Raw genomic sequence first — 20,695 nt, forward strand, 5'->3', positions numbered from 1 at the left:
GATCCCACTCATATATAGAAATTAAAAAATAGAAAATCATAGGGGAAAGGAGGAAAAAATAAAAAAATAAAAAAAATCAGAGAGGGAGACATACCATAAGAGACTTTTTTTTTCTTCATAAGAGACTCTTAATCAGAGAAAACAATCTAAGGGTTGCTGGAGGGGGGAGGGGTGGGGGAATAGGGTAACTGAGTGGTGGGTGTTAAGGAGGGCATATGATATAATGAGCAATGGGTATTATATAAGACTGATAAATACTGAAATTTACCTCTGAAAATAATAATACATACACTATATGTTAATTAACTGAATTTGAATTTAACAAATTGAAAAAATAAATATTAAGGATGTTCTTCAGGGTAAAAAGAAATAAAAACAGAAATTCAGATCTTAGCAGAGGGTGGGGGGATGAAGAGCATTGGCAATTATAAGATTTTATCATCTAATGTATGTAGATGTAATACTTTGACAACTTTAGCAAAAAAGGATGCAAAGGTGAGTAAATGAACTCATAGTTGGCAAGATTTCTACATTTTACATGAATCAATTTGAAATTAACCCTAGATTTCCTGTGAAAAGTTAATATATATTGTGATCCTTACGGCAACCACTACAAACTAATGCAAAGAGGTAGAATTAGGATCCTGGAATACATGATATTTATACACTTTCTATGTAAATTAAACTTAAGATTCACTTTTATTACTTAATGTCAACAAAATATATTCTACTAATTTTTTGACAGGGGTAAGGATTAATGATCTTTTTTCAACTTCTCTCCTGAAATTTTTCTTTTTCTCTTTTCTCCAGAGACAACATTTTGTTCATCTTTGTCTCTGTGTTCCTGAAAAAAATTATGCCTTCTTTCCCTTCAATTAGTCACAGTCAAGGAGTGCTTGTTTTCTCTGCAGGGTACTTATTTGTTTCAACTTCATTTCCTGCTCTTTCTCCCCAAGGTCATCGAATTACATTTTGATGAATACATTGTTATTTAGGTTTACTAGAAGCAATTGCAATTGTAGATGTTTTAAATTAATGTCTTTCATTATAATGAGTCAGAAAATTAATGAATTGAAAATTTTTTCTTTTTGTAGATATTCAGCATTAGTCAGTCACCATGTCCCTGCTGTGTGTGGAGTGTTCTTCTAAATCCTGTGGGGTGTGATGATGGCAGTGTTTCTTGGAGAAGCATGTTGTATAAAGGAGAAACAGGATAAACACAAGTGTAACAGAACTGCAACTAAGTGACAGAAGCATGGTGTGGTGGGCAGAATGAATAGGCCACCCACCTGACTCAACAAGGCAATCTTCACAGGCAATACTAGAGTTTTAAAAGACTTAGGTGTACCTTGTGGAAAGTTGACTAATCTTCCTACATGGACAGAATATTATGGATATGAAGGAGAAATCAGCTAAAGGTATTGACTGAGTGCCCATTGTATTACATGCCAGTCACTAGAAAAACATGAAATAAGGATGGTATGTTTTTAAACTAGTAGGGAAGTTAACACATTTTTATAGAAAAAAGACGACATAGGTAATATAGGTGCCAAATACATATATGAATAGATGCCAAGTAATGAAGTAAAAATGATCACCTAACTGCAGAGGTAAGACTGAATTAAGTAGAAGGGACTTAGAAGTAGGATAGGACCTAAGGTGACGGAAAGGGGGAAGGAGGTTCCCTGCCGAGCAGAGAACCCAATGTGGGGCTTGATCCCAGGACCCTGAGATCATGACCTGAGCCGAAGGCAGAGGCTTAACACATTGAGCTACCCAGGCGCCCCTTATCATAGCTATTTTAAAATGTATTGTTGTGGGAAAAAAATTTATTGTTGTGTAGCTGAATTTCACCCCCGCACCTTCTTTTTGCCAGATGAAAAATCGTATTTCAAGACCCAATTCTCTTAGCCTTCTCTAAAGTGTTTGACCGACTGCAATCGTCTGGCTCTTGAATTATTTCCTCAGTTTTAGTCTGTTTGGGCTGCTATAACAAAATACAAAAGACTGGGTAATTTATAAACAACAGAAACTTATATCTGACAGTTCTGAAGACTGGTAGTCCAAGATCAAGGTGTCAGCATAGTTGGGGTCTAGTGGAGACTCTCTTCTGAGTTGCGGATTGCCTAATTCTTAACTGTGTCCTCATGTGGTGGCAGGCTGGGGATCTCTCTGGAGCCTGTTTTAGAAAACACTAATCCCATTCATAAGGGTTCCACCCTCTGACTTAAGCATTCCTCCAAAGCCCTACTTCTTCATGCCATCACCTTTAGGGAGTTAGGCCTTCAACAGATGAATTTGGGGAGGGACACAGACATTCAGACCATTGCATCATCCCTTTGTTCTGTGACACTGTACTGCCCTAGAGCTTGTATAGACTGAATGTTCTTTCTCTCCTTCCTTCATTGATTCCATTTTTAGTTCATGGGTCCTAAATTTAGGCATAGTCTTCCATCTTCATCTCAGCCATATTTTATCATTGTATATTCTCAAAGCAGTAATTAATTTTCTGTCAAAATAGAGACCTCTCAATTTAGTTATATTTCTAGCTAAGTGTTAGATACTCCAGAAAATTCAAAATCAATTCTAATGCAGTAATATTAAATCAAATATATCCCCCCCACTAATCATCTTCCTTCCATCTTTCATATTTGTTACTGTCACCCCCATAAGCAGGTAAGCTAAAAATATAAGTTCTCTTTTATTTCCATCTCAAATCATTGTAACCAGTCAGCCAGCTTTGTCTTCTGTATTTGAAATATATCATTCTGTACTATCCTAACACTTTTATTATATATTATTCCATAGTAGAAAAGAATATACCTAACATACATATTTGGAAACTAATCATAAATAACTAGTGAATCCACAATTCATTGAAGCTCTTTATACATTCTTTCTAGATCTCGTTCCCTTGTGTACCCAAACCTAACCATTCTCCTGAATTTCATCAAGCCACTTTCTTATTATTAAAATTATTTGTATATTTGTATTTGTAAAGGACATAGGGTTTCATTTTGCTTACTTTTGAAATTTATAAAAATGATTTTTTCTTCAAACTGTTTTTTTTCCCTCTATTAAGAGTATAGATGTCTACTCATTTTTTTTTTTTTAAGATTTTATTTATTTATTTATTTGAGAAAGTGTGAGAGAGGGAGCACAAGAAAGAGAACACAGGAGCCGGGCAGAGGAAGAAGCAGACTCCCTGCTGAGCAGGGACCCTGATGCAAAGTTCAATCCCAAGACCCTGGGATCATGACCTGAGTGGAAGGCAGATGCTTAACTGCCTCAGCCACCAGGCACCCTGGAGTGCATTGATTTTCACTACTGAATGACATCCCAGTATGAAGACATATCACAGTTACTTTATCCATTCTCCTGTTAATGGCCATTTTGAATTATTTCCATATTTTCTGCTTTTCTGAATGGTGCTAAGAACATCCCATTCTAGTTTATATCTCTTGGTGCACATAAGACTTTCTTCAGCGTATACTCCTGAAGTGAAAAGACATTGCAAGTTATATGGTTGTTCAAACTTAGAAGATAGTACCAGTTTGTGTTCTAGACTAATTGAACAAATTTATCCTCCTCTTAGCTGTGTAAGAGTCCCTGTTGCTTCACGTGATGGTTAACTAAATCAGTAAACTTGACTGGGACATTGGGTACCCAGCTATTTGGTCAAATGGAATTTCTGGGTGAGTCTATTAGGTCGTTCTTGAATGTAATAAACATTTGAATTGGCAAACTGAGCAGAGAAGATTGCCTTCTCCAGAGTGGATAGAGATCTCTTGGGGGGCTAAATGGAACAAAAAGGGCCAGTGAGGGAGAATTTGCTCTCCTTGCCTGACTTATTGAGATGAGACATCGTTGTGGGTATTTTTGTATTTTTTTTTTCTTTTCTTTGGACTGAGACTTACCCACACTGGCTCTCCTGGTTCTCAGGCCTTTGGACTTGGACTGAAACAGTGTCACCAGTTTTCCTGGGTCACCAGCTTATAGACAGCAGGTCATGAGACTTCCCAGCTTCCATAATCACATGAGCTAATTCTTTGTAACAAATCTCTTTAAATATGTAAAGTTACACACACACGTTTATTTCTTTTTTCCCATGTTTTGCTGGTGGACCTAAGATACTTCATATGCTTACCAGTACTTGATGTTGCCAGACTTCTTTAGGCTCTACAGGTACTAGTTCATATCTGATTGTCATCTTAATTTGCACTTCCCTGCTTTTATTGAGGTTATGAATATATTTATGCATTCATTCACTATGTTTTTTTATTTATGAAATGCCTAAAGCCTTTTGCTCAGTTTTCTATTATGATATTTGTGCTTTCTTGTTGATTCCATTGAAGACTCTTAGATCTTATATCCTATTTCTAAGCTATTTGTGGTGAAATGTACTGCAATTATCTTCTCCCAGATTACAGTTATCTTTTATCTTTACTTATATGTCTTGTAGTTAACAGAACAGTAATTTTAATGTAGTTAAATGTCTAAAGTTTTTCATGGTTAACACTATTTGTATTTTGTTTAAGAAATCCTTGCCAACCTCGAGATCAGAAAGATACTCTTCTGAATTTCTCTTAATGCTAGAATGCTTTGCTTCTCACATTTAAGTTCTTCATTTACCTGGAATTGATTTTTGTAATAGAATGAGGTAAGAATCCACTTTTATTTTTTTCCATATGGATAACAAACTGTCCTAGCCTTATTTATTGAAAAAGCCACTGTTTTCTTACAGATCTACAAAACTGATTTTGTTACCTGCACAGTCTCCATAAATGTGTAGGGTCTGTTTTGAGGTTCTCTAATCTACTCCACTGGTTGATTTATTTATTCCTGAGCCAATAATACCCTGTTTAATTACTAGTGAGTCTTTCTCCTTCTTGTGGTTCTTTAAGAAAATCTTAGCTATTTTGGATTTTTATATTATCATACAACTTTCAGAATAACTTTTAATTAACTCTGTTGAAATTTTATATATTACTCTGGGAAGATGGATATCTTTATATGCCACATATTAGCTTTATTTTTATTTAGATTCTTTAATGTCTTTCTGTCAGATTTTAAAAGATTTCCATAAACAATTTATATGTCCTTGTTAAATTTCTTTCTTTCTTTTTTAAAAGATTTTATTTATTTATTTATTTGACAGACAGAGATCACAAGTAGGCACAGAGGCAGGCAGAGAGAGAGAGGGAGAAGCAAGCTCTCTGCTGAGCAGAGAGCCCGATGCTGACCCTGAGATCATGATCTGAGCCAAAGGCAGAGGTTTTAACCCACTGAGCCACCAAGGCACCCCATTAAATTTATTTATAATTACTTTATATTTTCGTTGTTATTATAAATAGAACCTGTTTTCTAATTTATAAATTCTGTATTGGCTCATATATTGAGATGCAATGGATATTAGTAGATTGATCCTATATCCATCAATGTTACAAGACCTTACAAAACTCTCTTGTTAATTTGTCTGTGGATATAACTTATTTTATTATTTTTGAAACAAACGCTTATATATAGCATGCTTACTATGTGCTGAGCACTGTTCCAAACACTTTATAAATATTTATTTAATTATCTAAGCAGCCCTACGAAGCAGGTTTATTTTTCATCCCCATTTTACAAATAAGGAAACGGTGTCACAAAGACATTAAGTAACTTGCCCAAAGTCACAAATTGTCATTTTAACCTAGAAGGCAGGATTTAAAACTCGGCAGTTGGTGTCTAAACTTCATGTTAAACCAATAGTTTTACTGCCTCTCTGGTAGGCTAAACAGTTCTGAATCTTTCTTGGCAGCCCTTTTACTCCCTGCCCCCTTTTTTAAAACCTTTCTATGTAGGTATTATTTTGAATGTGAGCAGAGGTAATAGGCATCTTTGTCTAGTTACTAATTTTTTAAGAAATTTATTTCAGTGAGAGAGGGAGAGCACAGAGGGGAGGGCAGAAGAGGGAGAGAGAAATCCAAGCAGACTCTGCACTAAGCGAGGTGCCCCATGGGCTTGATTTTATAATCCTGAGATTAAACTTTAGCCAAAACTAGACCCTTAACTGACTGTGCCCCAGGTGCCCATAATTCCTAATTTAAAAGAGAATGCTTTTAATTTTCTACCATAAGAAAGATGCTTGTTTTAGGGTTTTGGCAGATATGAGATTAAGAAAATTTCTTTTATTCTTACTTTGCTAAGAGTTACATCATTTTGTTTCTTTTTAAATCTTGAATGTGTTGATTTTTTTCAAGTGGTTTCTTCCTTTAATTTGTTTATATGGTAAATACAGTAATTGATTTTCATATGTGGAACTACTTTTGCATCCCTAGGATAATCCTAGCTTGATAGTGATATATGTTTTTATAAATCTTGCTGAATTTGGTTTGCTAATATTTTGTTCAGGATTTTTCTCTTTTTAATATTTTTTAAGTTATCTCTATAACCAACATAGGGTTCAGACTTACAACCTGGGATATCTAGATTCCCATGTTCCACCAACTGAGGCAATGAGGGGCTTCTGGGATTTTTTAATCTATACTTATTGGTGAGATGGGCTTCTGCCTTTACTCTTATTCACACTGTATTCTTTGTTAAATTAAAATGAGTTTAGGAGCTTTATCTTTTTTTTTTTTTTAATTTTCAGGAAATGTTTGATCCTTGAAAATTGACTGTAAAATCATATGAGCTTGATTTTTTATCCAGTGGGAAGATTTAAGGTCTTTAAATGTCATTGACTATTCAGATTTTGCGTTCTATATGAATTTTACAAATATATTTTCTAAGAATTTATTAATTTCATTTTTATTTTCAAATTTATGTTATATCATGTTCTTCATGGTCACATATCTTTTTAATTCTTTTTATATGTATAGATAAGATATATACCACTTTTCTTATAATATTATTTGTACCTTTTTTCATTTTTTTCTTGGTCAGTCTCAATAGAGGTTGTCTGTCTTATTATTCTTTCTAAGAAGACTCAACTATTTTTTCCCTAGCTCATTGATGTGTACTTTTATAAAATATATTATCCTTTGGGGGTTTTTATTCTGTTATTTCTCTTTGAACTGTTAAATTTGGTTCCTTGTATCATCAATTCACAGTCTGCCTTCCTTTTTGCCACAAGAATTTAAAGACGTTAATTTCCTTTGAATGATAACTTCTCATAGGTTTTTATATGCTATATTTTTATCATACAGTTCTAAATACATTATAGTTGTCATTATAATTTATCTTTATTTTTATTTTTCAAAATTAATTTATTTTAGACAAAGTGAGTCTGAGAGCAGGGGTAGAGGGAGAGGTAGAGAATCTTTAAGCAGACTCCCTGCTGAGCACGGAGCACTATGCAGAGCTTAATCCCAGGACCTGAGTTGAAATCAAGAGTCAGATGCTTAACTGATTGAGCCACTAGGTGCCCCTATAATTGATTTTAAAATTTATTATTAAATAAAATTATTGTATAAAAAATATTTGTTGTCTTAATTTCCAAACATATAGAAATTTATGTTTTTGTCTTTATTTGTGAACTTTCTATATCATGGTCAGGTAACAAAATTTGAATGCTAACAGTTTTTGAAATCTCTTGAGACTTGCTTTTTGTCCATGAGACTAATTTTATTTTCTGTTGAGAGGAAATTGTTCTCTAACTGTATGTTTCAAGGTTCTATATAAACTTGTTAATTGTGTCATTCAAATCATCTGTACTTTTAGTAATTTGTTTTCTTAACCTAAAGTTCATTGAATCTTTCATTATGATGATGAGTTTGTCCAGTTTTCCCTCTACTTCTGTCAATATTTACATTATGTATTTTGTGGCTATGTTATGAGCTGTTTGTAAATTTAGAATATTTTTATCTTCTTCCTAAATTTCATCTTATATCATTATAAGTATTCCTCTTTCTCCTTTATCATTTCTCTTTTATTTGGTATTAATAAAACTGTATCAGTTAAAAAAATTAACATTTGCATAATATATCTATTTCTGTTCTTTTCAAGTTTCCCTGTCCTTATTTTTTCTGTATTTTGTCTTAACAGCATATAGCAGAATTTACAATCTAACCTTATTGTCCCTTTTTAATTGATAAGTTCCATGTATATTTATTGTGATTATTATATACCATATATATTTATTGTGATATAGTTCTTCCATCTTAAATGTGCTTTCTACTTGTCATTTTTCTCTATGCTTTTTCTCCCCCTCTATTTTTGCCTTCTTAATTGAGATCCTATTTGTTAATCCCCTTTATTTCTTTTTAAAAAATATATATTCAACTTTATTTCATAAGAGAAATTCATTTAAGTCACATGGTGACTATAATTTCATGTCCTAAGCAGGCTTTGCCATTCTACTGCCCCCTTCAGACTGATATATGCACATATACACTATGTTGAAGAAAGGATTTTGACATGTGAAACAATGAGAATTGGATACTAACTACTCCATCATCTCCCTTCCTACAGCCAGCCTACACATTTCTTCAACTGTTATCCACACACAGACAAGCTTTCATGAAGAGTGGCTGAACACCAAATAAAGTGACCATAAGATACCCAAATCCAAAGGAACCATTGGCAAATGTTGTGGAAGCAAGGATGAAAATGATGCCATCTTCCAGCCACTAAACATGAAGTACAAACTCTCATCCAAAAGCCAAGACATCAGAGCCATGTTGGCAAGGACAGCAAAGCATACAGCAGAACCCAAGTAGAAGAGTGACATCACTTCATCCCACAGTTATAGGCAACCCACTCACACATGTGTATTAAACGGGGCTCTTTATCCAGGACAAAAATAGGGCCAGGACAGGCCCTTGAAGAGCCACATGGAGAGGCCCTTCAAGGGCCTGTTAACAGTTCTGATAACACTTTGCTCTGAACTTGCCTGCCTAGGAGTTTGACACCTGGCTTGACACACATAAGGCAGTGTTCCAAGGTTATAGCTGGTGGAAAGAGATCTTATCCATACCCTTCTAGATGGATGGTCTGGAAGGTGCTTGGGGACTCTGTGTTAGCGAGTTGACCTCTGGTGGTCAACTCTTGAGCTCCCAGGCAATGGGCGCTCCACTAAGCCCCCCAGGGACTCCATCAGGCTAATAAAGACAGAGTGCAGAGTCAGCACCACACCTAAGAGATAGAGGTTCAACAACAGGCTTCACAGCTGAAAAGATCCCACTCCTTCGTAGAACAGAACAGTAGAGCTGCCTTAAACATCTTGAATTTCTTTGGATATTCTAGGAGGAAGGGTCTGGAGTATCCTGCTCATGGTAATAGTGGGTTGTGTTAGAATCAGAAGAAAAGTCAGTTCTTCTCAAGTCAGTTGTTCGAAGTCAGTTGTTATCAAGAGAACAAAAATGCAGCCTGCAGTGAAGTACAGAGCAAGACCACCTACATTGCTCACAAATCAATCTGTTTTTTCAATTCAGGTTTTATTTTCTACCTGTTTAAAAGTTGTGTTCTTTATTTCTGTCATTTAGAAGTTTCCCAAGAAATTTTACCATACTTATTTAGCAACTTTACAAAGTATAAATTCAATATCTGTATCTTACCTTTTACCATATGTACTTATCAATTAGCAAATTCCAAATTTAGGGGCACCTGGGTGGCTCATTCAGTTAAGCAACAGCCTTCAACTCTGGTCATGATCTCCGGGTCCTGGGATCAAGCCTCAGACTGGGCTCCCTGCTTAGCGGGGAGCCTGCTTCTCCATCTGCCTCTGCCACTACCCCCAGCTTGTGCTCTCCTGCTGTCTCTCTGTCAAATAAATAAGTAAAATCTTTTTTAAAAATTCCAAATTTACTATCCATATCTCACTTTTTAAGCTTCCTTCTGTTTTTCTCCTCTTCCACCTTTTCCTTACTCTTTGATGCTTCTTTCTCCTTGATTCCCTTCTACCTTCCTTGGATGTTTCACTTTCTGGATGACCCAACAATGATATAAAAAATATGTTTGTCACCATTTAGATAGGTTCTATTTATGTTGTATCAGTGGACCCTGCAGAGTAATCAATCACATAGTGGATATTTTCTGTCATTGTCTTGACAGTAGATACTAAGAGTAGAACTTCTGGATCATTTTCAGATTTAAAAATTATGCCAGTTTTCTACCATGGTGATTATACTTACTAGCCTACACTCTTCTCAAAAGCATATGAAAGTTCATTTTCTCAAAAATTTGCTGAAGTATAATATCAAATGTGTTAATTTTTGTTAAAATTTAATTAGTGAAAACAAAGTATTATTACTTGAGGGTGAACATCTTTTTTCATATATACTGGATTCTGGTTATTACTCTTCTATGAATTGCCAGTTTGAATCCTTTGCTCATTTTATAGGAGTGGAATGCCTAAGATCAAGTCAAATTGGACAGTAGCTTTGGTGGGTGGGAATTCTTTTTTTTTTTTTTTTGAGATTTTATTTATTTATTTGACAGAGAGAGATCACAAGTAGGCAGAGAGGCAGGTAGAGAGAGAAGAAGGAGGAAGCAGGCTCCCTGCCGAGCAGAGAGCCCGATGCGGGGCTCGATCTCAGGACCCTGAGATCATGACCTGAGCCCAAGGCAGAGGCTTTAACCCACTGAGCCACCCAGGCGCCCCGGTGGGTGGGAATTCTTTGAGAGAGGGAGGGGTTCAAGCTTCAGAGGGTTGTTGGATGTTGGATTAGGTAACTTATAATGTCTCTGCCAATTTTAGGAGTCCATGATTAACAGTGGACTGAAATGCCCAGAAACCTAGAGCTGAAGAAAATCTGGTGTAAGAGGGATTTGTGTGCATTCTACCTAATCAGTTAATGAATCACTTCTCAGTTCTGTTTTGTAGAGGAGCCGCTTATTAAGTTTGGGAGGGACATGAAAAGGCATTGCCAGGGCAGGACTAATGATGGCTATACTGTTAAGAGGAGGAGGGTAGGACTTTAGGAGAAGTGGACTTTAGGAGAACAACTGCTGGGAAATTGGGCTGTTGGGCTTGGCGCACTGCCTCACCATCCCAGCTCAAGAACCCATGAGGAAAAGGTGACCTGCCTAAGGGTAAGTGGGGATAAGGCAACTAGCTTTGGGTTGATTTCCCATAGGGCTCCTGTGATGACTGACTGCTATTGGAATCTGGGCATAGACGACAGACTTAAACACAAAGATAGTCCAAATGATGTGTCAAGGCTGAGACTGATGCACAATATACAGAAAGATACTTAAAGGACTTGAGCAGAGTCTTCATTCTATCAAAGGTTAAAGAAAAGGCTCTTTTCAGCATTAAACAGTGTCTATTTAGGTAGAAGGGAAGATACGTTGCAAGTTTGTATGTGTTAGCATTAATAATTTAAATGGTACGTAGCTAGAGGTTAGAACCCATCAAGGAGGTTCACTTTAATAGGGACTATAGCTTTAGGAAAGTTTTTCTCCAGGTAGTAGAATAGGGCAGAAGGTTGGGTGGGTGGAGGGAGGAGATTCCTTTGGTATAGACTAGACTGACTGCTGTGGTGGATTTTCGCAGAGAATGGCAGAAATCAAGAGGAAGCAGAGAGAGCGAGGGATACCTGAGCCGTTGTAATTATAGAAATTCGGAGGAAGGCAGGACAGGAGCAGTGACCCAGTGCAGGGCGTGGCGGGTCCAGTGGGTCTCCAGTCAGGGAAGGTGGGCGAGAAGAGGGCTGGACCTCGGGAGCGTAGCCACCCACACTCTGCCGCCTCTTTCTCTAGAAAAGGAGCGTGGTTCGGGCTACGGGGCTGACCACCGCACCACCTGCGAGGCAGCAGCAGGGTCCGAAGCGCCACCTTCGGCGAGCCAGAGCCTCCCAGCCCCCGAGGGCGGTGGAACCCACACACTTTAGCAGGGAGAGCTCTAGGCGTCTGCTGTGGAGCGCGCCGAGCGCGGCTTCCCGCCTTTCGCCTGCCTCCGGGGTGGGTCCGGCTGGGCAGGGGATGGGCGCCGGGAGGTCTGGGAGTCGTCTGGTGCCCGCGCTGAGATCTCTTGTTCCTCCCAGGTAGGAGCCGCCGGAGACCTGCAGGGAGCTGACCGCACGCGGAACACCGCGCTGGACGCGCGCCTCGGCGCGGAGGAGAGGTACTCCATTCGCGCTCGGGTTTCCTCTCCCGAGTCCAGATGACCCACCCGGAGGCAGGAGTGTAATCTGAAATTCTTGTAGAAGAAAATTCTCAGGCCGCACCCAGTCCTTTTCTTTTTAAAGTCGTATCATAAATTGGCACTCTCCGCTCATTTGGGGGGGATCTGCAGTTTTCGACAATGTGAAGCGATCCGAATAACCTAAGTTTAAATTTGTTTCCTTTGTCCCGTTATCCTAACTTATTTTAAGGGAGGTGTCAAACAGCAGTATATCAGTAAGGAGGTGGTGGTGAGTCTTCTCCATCTGCAACACCCCCAATTCCCCCCACCCCACCTCCGCTGCCCTGGCTGTCAAGTTTGTGTCAGGGACATTTCCAATGTCAGCCTGGGAGAGTAGCCCTGCGGCAATTCAAAGCCAGTTTAGTCCTTGATGTCCACTTATGTAGTTAGTTTACTGAGTGATCAGTTGGCAGGGAAACTTGTGCAAAGAAACATTAGAAAATGCCAAGATTTTGCCGAATGGTACTGGCCCTGCACATATCATCATAGCTTATATTACCTTTATTGTCTTTGTGCTCCTTCAGTTATATATTTTAGTTTTCTCCAAACAGATCCTTAACAACCTGAGAGAAGCTAGGGAGCTACCAGGCATCAGTCCATAACAAATATTTTTCCATGAATAAATGTAAGAAGGATCAGTTACTTTGAAACTTGGCGCTTGGGCATCCAACACCATTTGGGTTAATAGATTGGTAACATTTAAATTAAAAAAATAAGTAAACGTCTTTTTCTCATGGCTACACATAGAATGGACTGTATTCTGATTCCCTTAGTTGGAATGTGTTGTAGAAGTCTTGGATAGGGAGACCCAAGACCTGAGCACTTGCTGAACCATATTAGGAGTATTTTTCTAATTTGTAAAGGGAGAAGTTTGGAGCACATGCTTTTAAAGATTTTTCAGCTCTAAAAGTCTGTGATGAAATGAATCCATCACATCTTCGTAAACATGTTTTGGGTTTTAGTGACTCCTGAAGACTATCAGAAGGTTGGTTAAACAAATCGTAACTAAATTTTTTCAAAGGAAGGTCTGAGAGTCAACAACTTAGAAGAAAACCAACAAATACATAGTAAGCAAATTTGGCTTGATCAAAACCAAACACATACATTTTTACGAATTTTTAGGTTTAAACAGATCATTAATTGAATCATTTTCTTTCTCTCTCTCTCTTTTTTTTTTTTTTTAAGATTTCATTTATTTGTCAGAGAGAGAGAGAGAGAGAGTGCAAGCAGGGGGAGCGGTAGGCAGAGAGAGAAGTAGGCTTACCACTGAGCAGGGAGCCCAATGCAGGTCTCAGTCCCAGGACCCTGGGATCATGCCCTGAGCTGAAGGCAGATGCTTAACTGACTGAGCCACCTGGTGTCCAAATAAATAATTTTCTTTTTAACTTAAAAATACTTTCCCTGTTTTTTTTTTTTTTTCCAAGAAACAAAGATGAACATTAGAGAGGGAAAGGAAAAATAAAATAAGATAAAAACAGAGCAGGAGGCAAACCATAAGAAACTTTTTTTTTTTAAAGATTTTATTTATTTATTTGACAGATCACAAGTAGGCAGAGAGAGAGAGAGAGAGAGAGGAGGAAGCAGGCTCCCCGCTGAGCAGAGAGCCCAACTCGGGGCTGGATCCCAGGCCCCTGGGATCATGACCTGAGCCGAAAGGCAGAGGCTTTAACCCACTGAGCTACCCAGGCGCCCCACCATAAGAAACTCTTAAACACAGAGAACAAACTGAGGGTTGCTAGTGAGGAGGTGGGTAGGAAGATGGGCTAAATGGGAGAGGGGCATTAAGAAGGGCACTTGTTGGGATGAGCACTGGGCACTGTATGTGGGTGATGAATCACTGGATTCTGCTCCTGAAACTGGTGCCACCTTGTATGTTAACTAACTTGAATTTACATTAAAAAATTAAAACTTAAAAAAATTTACTTTTTTTCCATGTATAGACAATGGGTTTTGCCACAAGAAGATGGTTCTACCTACCACTGGGCTGCATGATGTTGATCAATCTGATGAATGCTGATTTTGAATTTCAAAAGGGAGTGCTTGCCAGCATCAGCCCAGGCATCATGAAAGATATTGATCTCCAGTGCTGGAATGCTTGCTCTTTGACATTGATAGATCTCAAGGAACTAAAGATACAGCACAATGTGGATGCTTTCTGGAATTTCATGTTGTTCTTGCAAAAATCCCAACGGCCTAGACATTATAATGTCTTCTTAAGCATAGCTCAGGATTTCTGGGACATGTATGTAGACTGCTTGCTTTCACGATCTCATGGAATGGGCAGAAGACAGGTGATGCCTCCGAAGGTAACAGGAGGTAATTTAAATGTGTATTTAAGAGAACAACAGGTTTAGTATTTTAAAAAATTAAGTATTTAATCCTTATTTGCTAACAAATTTGCCCAATTTTTTCTAACAAGATTGACTTTGATTTTCATTTTTACTGATTATGTATTATTAGAAACTGCAGGAGCTCTGATATGCAGAGATCTAAATGATCTTGAGATATAATGCATTTGGTAGATCATTAAAATTATTACCTTATTTTCTCCATGGATAGTTAGTTCATAAGAAAACTATTTAATACCACAATCATTCCCATTACATTTATTGAAGAAATTTTAAACATAGGACATATAGTTAGGTTTTTAAATTTTTTTCAATAGGATTATTTAAAAGGAAAACATCTTAAGAGTCACATTAGAGTGACAATAATTTCTCCTCTCTAATATTATAGGACTGGATTTTACAAAACATGAGTTTTACGTATAAGAGAGAGAACATGGAAAAGACCTCAAGCAAGGGGACATCAACCTGAACATTTAATCTGTCAGTATTTCTGAGGTCAAATATTTCCTGCAGTATTTATCAAAATTGTTATTTCTAATTCTTTAATATTTATGAAAGTTGTATTTGTGCTGCTGTGTAAGTGCTTTATGGCTTTTGAATTAGCATTTCTGTCTTTTCAAGTAATTTGTCAATTTTTTTTGGTCAATAATTTTTTATTTGGAAGGCATCTTTGTAAAGCATTTTAAAAGAAAACACTTAAAATGCAAATGCAATATATTTTTAAATACAGTAGTCAATGGAGTAACGCTGTAACTAATTTTATAAGATATCTTATACATAATGTTGACTTTAAAACTGTGCCAGAATTAATGCCAGTATTGTCCTAAAAGGTAATATTTAATCTTGATGTAATGTACCAAGTGGCTTCTGAAATGTGCATTTTATCACCAAGCCATCCCTTATATTAAAGTGTTTTTCTATGCATTAAGGACTAACTTTTCTTATGTTCTCACTTTCAAACAGGAAGGTAATAAGAAACTTTGTTTTAGTACAGTCTGATAGAAATTTCATCTTTAGTTATTTGCTCAGTTTTCTTCTTTTTAAAATATATTTCCTATTTCCATCTCACATCTTATTCCAAAAAGGATATTAAGCTTTAAAAATATATACCAAACAGTAGGATAATATCAAGTAAACGAGGAAATTGAGATGATGGGAAATGAAGACAGGAAACTAATAATATGTAGTTGTAGTTTAGATTAATACTTTTTAAAAAAGATTTTATTTATTTATTTGTCAGAGAGAGAAAGCGCACAAGCAGGCAGAGTGGCAGGCAGAGGCAGAGAGAGAAGCAGGCTCCCCACTGAGCAAGGAGCTGGATGTAGGACTCCATCCCAGGACCCTGGGATCATGACCTGAGCTGAAGGCAGTGGCTTAACCAACTGAGCCACCTGGGTGTCCCCAGATTAATACTTTCAAATACACATTGTAAAAGCCTATACTTTTGATAAAGGGGTGGCTGTAAATTAGTCTGGGTTTCCTACTTCTCAGGGTGAAGAAGGACTCATGAGCAGTTGCAAGATTCACACTGTTTATAAGAAAAACCAAACAACATGTTTAGGAGAAGCCCAGCTTTTGCTAAGACTAAGAACCAATAAAAATCATAGGTCTTCATGATGGCTACCATGGTATACAGCACTGTTTTTTCAAGTTCCTGGCAATGTCAGATTCCCTTCAATACAAGCTGACGCTTACACATCCAAACTCAATTACGTATAAATAATTTTAAGAGCCCCCCAAATAATACGCAACAAATGTGCAACTGTCTAATGGTTTGACCAGAGTAAACTTTAAACTTTAAAGGGTGAGGTGGGGCTGACATTGAGTTATGGACCACTTTGAAGTTCTGATGAAGTGATAGACACTTTAGTAGAAGTTACATGTACACAGTGTCCATCATTTGTGGATGATTTTGGGCGAACGGTTCATGGACCTCAGGTTAAGAATCTCCAGTGTATTTTATTAATTTTAATTTTTTGTGTCCATTTTTAAAGAATCTCCAATATTAAAAAATAAATTAATTGTATAGCTTTCTAGTATTATTTTATAAATATTTCATATAACTTAGGTTTTTTTAAAAAGATTTTATTTATTTGTTTGTTTGTTTATTTATTTACTTGACAGAGATCACAAGTAGGCAGAGAGGCAGGCAGAGAGGTGGTGGTGGGGAAGCAGGCTCCCCGCTGAGCAGGGAGCCTGTTGTGGGGCTCAATCCCAGGATCCTGAGATCATGACCTGAGCTGAAGGCAGAGGCTTAACCCACTGAGCCACCCAGGTGCCCCATATAACTAAGTAACTGGTTGCAGATAATAGGAGATTGTAAGAGATTGTAAGTCTAATGAATTTCCACATTGAAAATACTTTATCTTGCCAGTTAAGGACAGATCCTTAAACAGTTCATAAAATCAAGTGGTTGGAGGATCGGTCTTATGTTCTCTTATTCAAATGACCAGAAAGAGACACAAGAAGTTGCCTAATTCCTTTCCTACAGGTGGAGACACAGGGTCATGATTTTCCCTAGAGAATCTCTCTCTTTTATGTGTGGGCAAATGTTCAATGCTCCAAAGTTCAATGGCATAAAGCAAAACCGGACCATTTTAGCCTAAGAATTGGTTCAATCACATGTCCTCACCATAGTAGTCATAAAAAATTTCTACTGCATCAAGGATGAACTTTTTAGTGTTAATCAATTAAACTTAATCGTTAGCCTTCCAAAATAGGTTAATTGCAAATGGGTTTCTAGTTTTCCTAATTGAAATATATAGGCTACATTGGAGGGGCACCTGGGTGGCTCAGTGGGTTAAGCCGCTGCCTTCGGCTCAGGTCATGATCTCAGGGTCCTGGGATCGAGTCCCGCATCGGGTTCTCCGCTCGGCGGGGAGCCTGCTTCCCTCTCTCTCTCTCTGCCTGCCTCTCTGCCTACTTGTGATCTTTCTCTGTCAAATAAATAAATAAAATCTTAAAAAAATATATTAAAAAAAAGAAATATATAGGCTACATTGGATTATTAAACATAAGGACATATGCCAAAATGGGCATTCTGGTTTTAGAGCAGTTCATCTTAAGCTTTTTTGTTGGTACTTAGATATCATATTCTGTTTAAAATCCCTTCCCCACACTGCAATTTTTGGCACAAATCATGTTATTTGTATATAGAAAAAATTATTTTTTTCATCATTCATTCATTCAACAAAAACTCATTGAATTTAGAGGTACACTGCTAAATAATCCTTGACTCACAGAGTTGCCATTGCAGTGGGACAAAGGTACAGTAGGAAATAATATTTCAGAAGTAGTTTTACGATATCAAAATATAAGGTTAAAAAGAGAAATGGTGGGGCGCCTGGGTGGATCAGTGGGTTAAGCCTCTGCCTTCAGCTCAGGTCATGATCTCAGGGTCCTGGGATCGAGCCCCGAGTCGGGCTCCCTGCTTCCCTCTCTCTCTCTGCCTGCCTCTCTATCTACTTATGATCTGTCAAATAAATAAAATCTTAAAAAGAGAGAGAGAAATGGTAGTCAAAATGTGGTTGAGTGGGGAACAGTGTGTATTTCTCTTCTGCCCTATTCAAAAATCATCTGACTAGATGAGTCAAAAAATCACTTTTAAACTTTAAATAAAATTTTAATTTTAGAATAGTTTTAAGTTTGCTTAAATTTCCAAGGATGGTGCAGAAAGATCTTGTATACTCACCTATTTTTTTCCTATTGTTAACATCTTACATTAGTAGGGTATGTTTGCCATAACTGATAATCTTATAGTGATAACTTATTAACCAAACTTCATATTTTATTTGGATTTCACCAATTTTTCCCTGTTGTCCTCTTTCTGTTCCAGGATCCTGTCTAGGACACCACCTTATATTGAGTTATCTTGTCTCCTTAGGCTCTAAGATGTTTTCAATGACCTTGAGAATTTTGATCACTGGTCAGGTATGTTATAGAATATCTAATTTGGGTTTGCCTGATTGTATTTCTCAGGGTTAGACTGACTTTATAGACTTTTTGCATGAATACAACAAAAGTAAAGTACTATTCTCAATACTTCAGATCAAGGGTACATACCATCAACATGAGGTATCACGTATGAAGTTTAACCTTGGCTAAGTAGTATATACCAGGTTTCTCCACTGTAATGTTTTCTCTTCTCTTCCAATACTGTATGCTTTGGAAGCAAGTCACTAAGCATAACCCACACTTAAGGGAATGGGAAGTTATGTCCCAACTACTGAAAGAAGGAATACCTACATAAATTATCTGGAATTCTTTGGAGATTTGTCTATCCTCACTCCCTCCTCATCTCTGTTTCCTTCAGACCTCTTCTGTCATTATTTAATTAAGTCGTTAGAGACTTACTTTTATTTATGCTTGGGTTATAACTCATTATTTTGTTGCTGAAATTGTTCTGGATTTGGTCATTGGGAACTCTATAGGATGCTCTAGACACACCTTGCGTATTTCCACCCGTCCCTGGAACCAACCATTTCTTCAAGGAGTCCTGGTTTCTTTTATTGGAGAATATTATTAGAAACCAAGATATGAGCAGTAGGTATTTCTGTAGAATTTTGACCTGATAGTACCAGGCCAGTCCCTGAATGTCAGGGACTGCTTTTTTCTTTCTCAAAAAGCATCCTTGACTGGAAATCTAATACAAGCAATTATGAAACATACATGCTAATTAAACTAACATAGGCACAGGCTGTGTCGGCAGAGTGTGTGTAAAAATGAGGAAGACTAGTTCCGTTATATCCTTCATGGGTCTTATGACACTGGAAATCTTTGCTCAGTTTGTCTAGTCACAGATTGAGGAATATTAACAAATTGTGGCACTTCAAAAGGGTGTGGCCAGATACAATGTCTGGAGTGATTAGGTTAGTTTTTTTTTTTTTTTTTAATTTTATTTATTTGACAGAGCGCACAAGCAGGCAGTGTAGCAGGAAAAGGGAGAGGGAGAAGCAGGCCCCCTGCTGAGTAAGGAGCCTGACATGGGGCTGGATCCCAGGACCCTGAGATCATGACCTGAGCAGAAGGCAATTCCTTAACCAACTGAGCCACCCAGGCGCCTCATTAATTAATTAAATAAGAATGATTACAGTATTTGGGTATTTGGTTATTTGACCTGAGAAGACTCAGGCTGAACATGATAGTTTTTTTCCTGTGATATGAAAGGTACCTTGTGCTCCAGAAGACAGACTGAGAATTAGATGAATGAGTTATTCACTGGTTTTTATCCAATATAAGCAAAAATTGGCTAACAGTTTAACCAAGGAAGGAGCTCCCTCATGTGGTAAACATCTTATTACTGAAGTGTGTCAAAACCACTTCATCTGTATTCATTAAAGTCCATTTTTATTCTTTTGACTCTCATTTCATTTAGTTTATTAGCAGAATTTTCAGTTTGAGATCTAAATTTTGTCTTAATTGACTCATGGAAGGGAAATATATTGTCTGCCTTTCAGTCAGGCTGGGTGGGCTAAGTAGGCTCAGGAGTAGTGTGGATGCGCCGGATGTGAGGAGAACAGAGACCCATTACAGTTAGTGACATTGTCAGACTGATTCACTTGCTCACTGCAAGGGTGGCTAGAATTGTAATATGCAAACTTGATGTGCATCTATCTACCAAAGTTAAATGTCTGAATTAAGTAACACTACGCTTCATCCACTCACATTCCTTCAGCTGTTAAATCGCTGCTAGACAACAACCTGCCCTATTTTAGCTTTTCTCTTCCCGATGGGTAAGATCAACACAGCAGCGGGGGGGAAAGGTCCACAGCTATCACAAATTATTTTGATTGTCATCAGTCCTAATCAGTTTGGAGATACCAAGTTGTACTACATACAAAAAGTTATCTTCAACCAAGTAATATCAATTCCATTTCTACACATTGGTTATGTAATAGTATTGGTTAATGTAATAGTATTTATGTCTCATCATTTTAGGGGAAGTATATCACTGTTACAGAGTAAATACATTTGAATTACTTTAATAAGTTGTGTTTAGCCTTACCTGTATAGTATTTTACTATAATAGCTCAGGACTGTTCTACTTGCAGAGCTCAAGGGAAAGGCTGCCAGGAGCTGAGGCCACCAACATACTCATTTAATAATTTATTTACTGATATGTTAGTTTCGATGATGAATGAAATGTGGTTTCTACCTTGTCATTAGGGAGCTTAGCATCTGAGAAAGGAGCTTGTTAGTCTACGATATGAGGCATAGATTACTGTTCTTAGCCATG

At 37.4% G+C, this 20,695-nt stretch overlaps 1 protein-coding gene across 5 annotated transcripts in view; it reads left to right on the forward strand.

The window, feature by feature from the left end:
- FAM237B (family with sequence similarity 237 member B) overlaps positions 1 to 14,501 on the forward strand; it is a 45,683-nt gene extending 31,182 nt beyond the window's left edge. For 2 of the 5 annotated variants that reach the window (XR_014300960.1, XR_014300961.1), the window contains one exon: positions 1,095 to 1,767. Coding sequence is in view for 3 of the 5 variants with exons in the window: in XM_082692307.1 (XP_082548433.1) it covers positions 14,056 to 14,466 (411 nt within the window). In the remaining 2 variants the exon portion in view is untranslated. Of the gene's footprint in view, positions 1 to 1,094; positions 1,768 to 4,538; positions 4,661 to 8,457; positions 9,261 to 10,713; positions 11,894 to 11,972; positions 12,053 to 14,052 lie in introns of those variants that run through there. The other 3 variants (XM_082692307.1, XM_082692308.1, XM_082692309.1) reach the window with 3 other exon arrangements.
- The last annotated feature ends 6,194 nt before the right edge of the window (positions 14,502 to 20,695 follow it).

The sequence above is a fragment of the Mustela nivalis genome, assembly GCF_964662115.1.
Source record: "Mustela nivalis genome assembly, chromosome: 12".
Taxonomy (NCBI): domain Eukaryota; kingdom Metazoa; phylum Chordata; class Mammalia; order Carnivora; family Mustelidae; genus Mustela; species Mustela nivalis.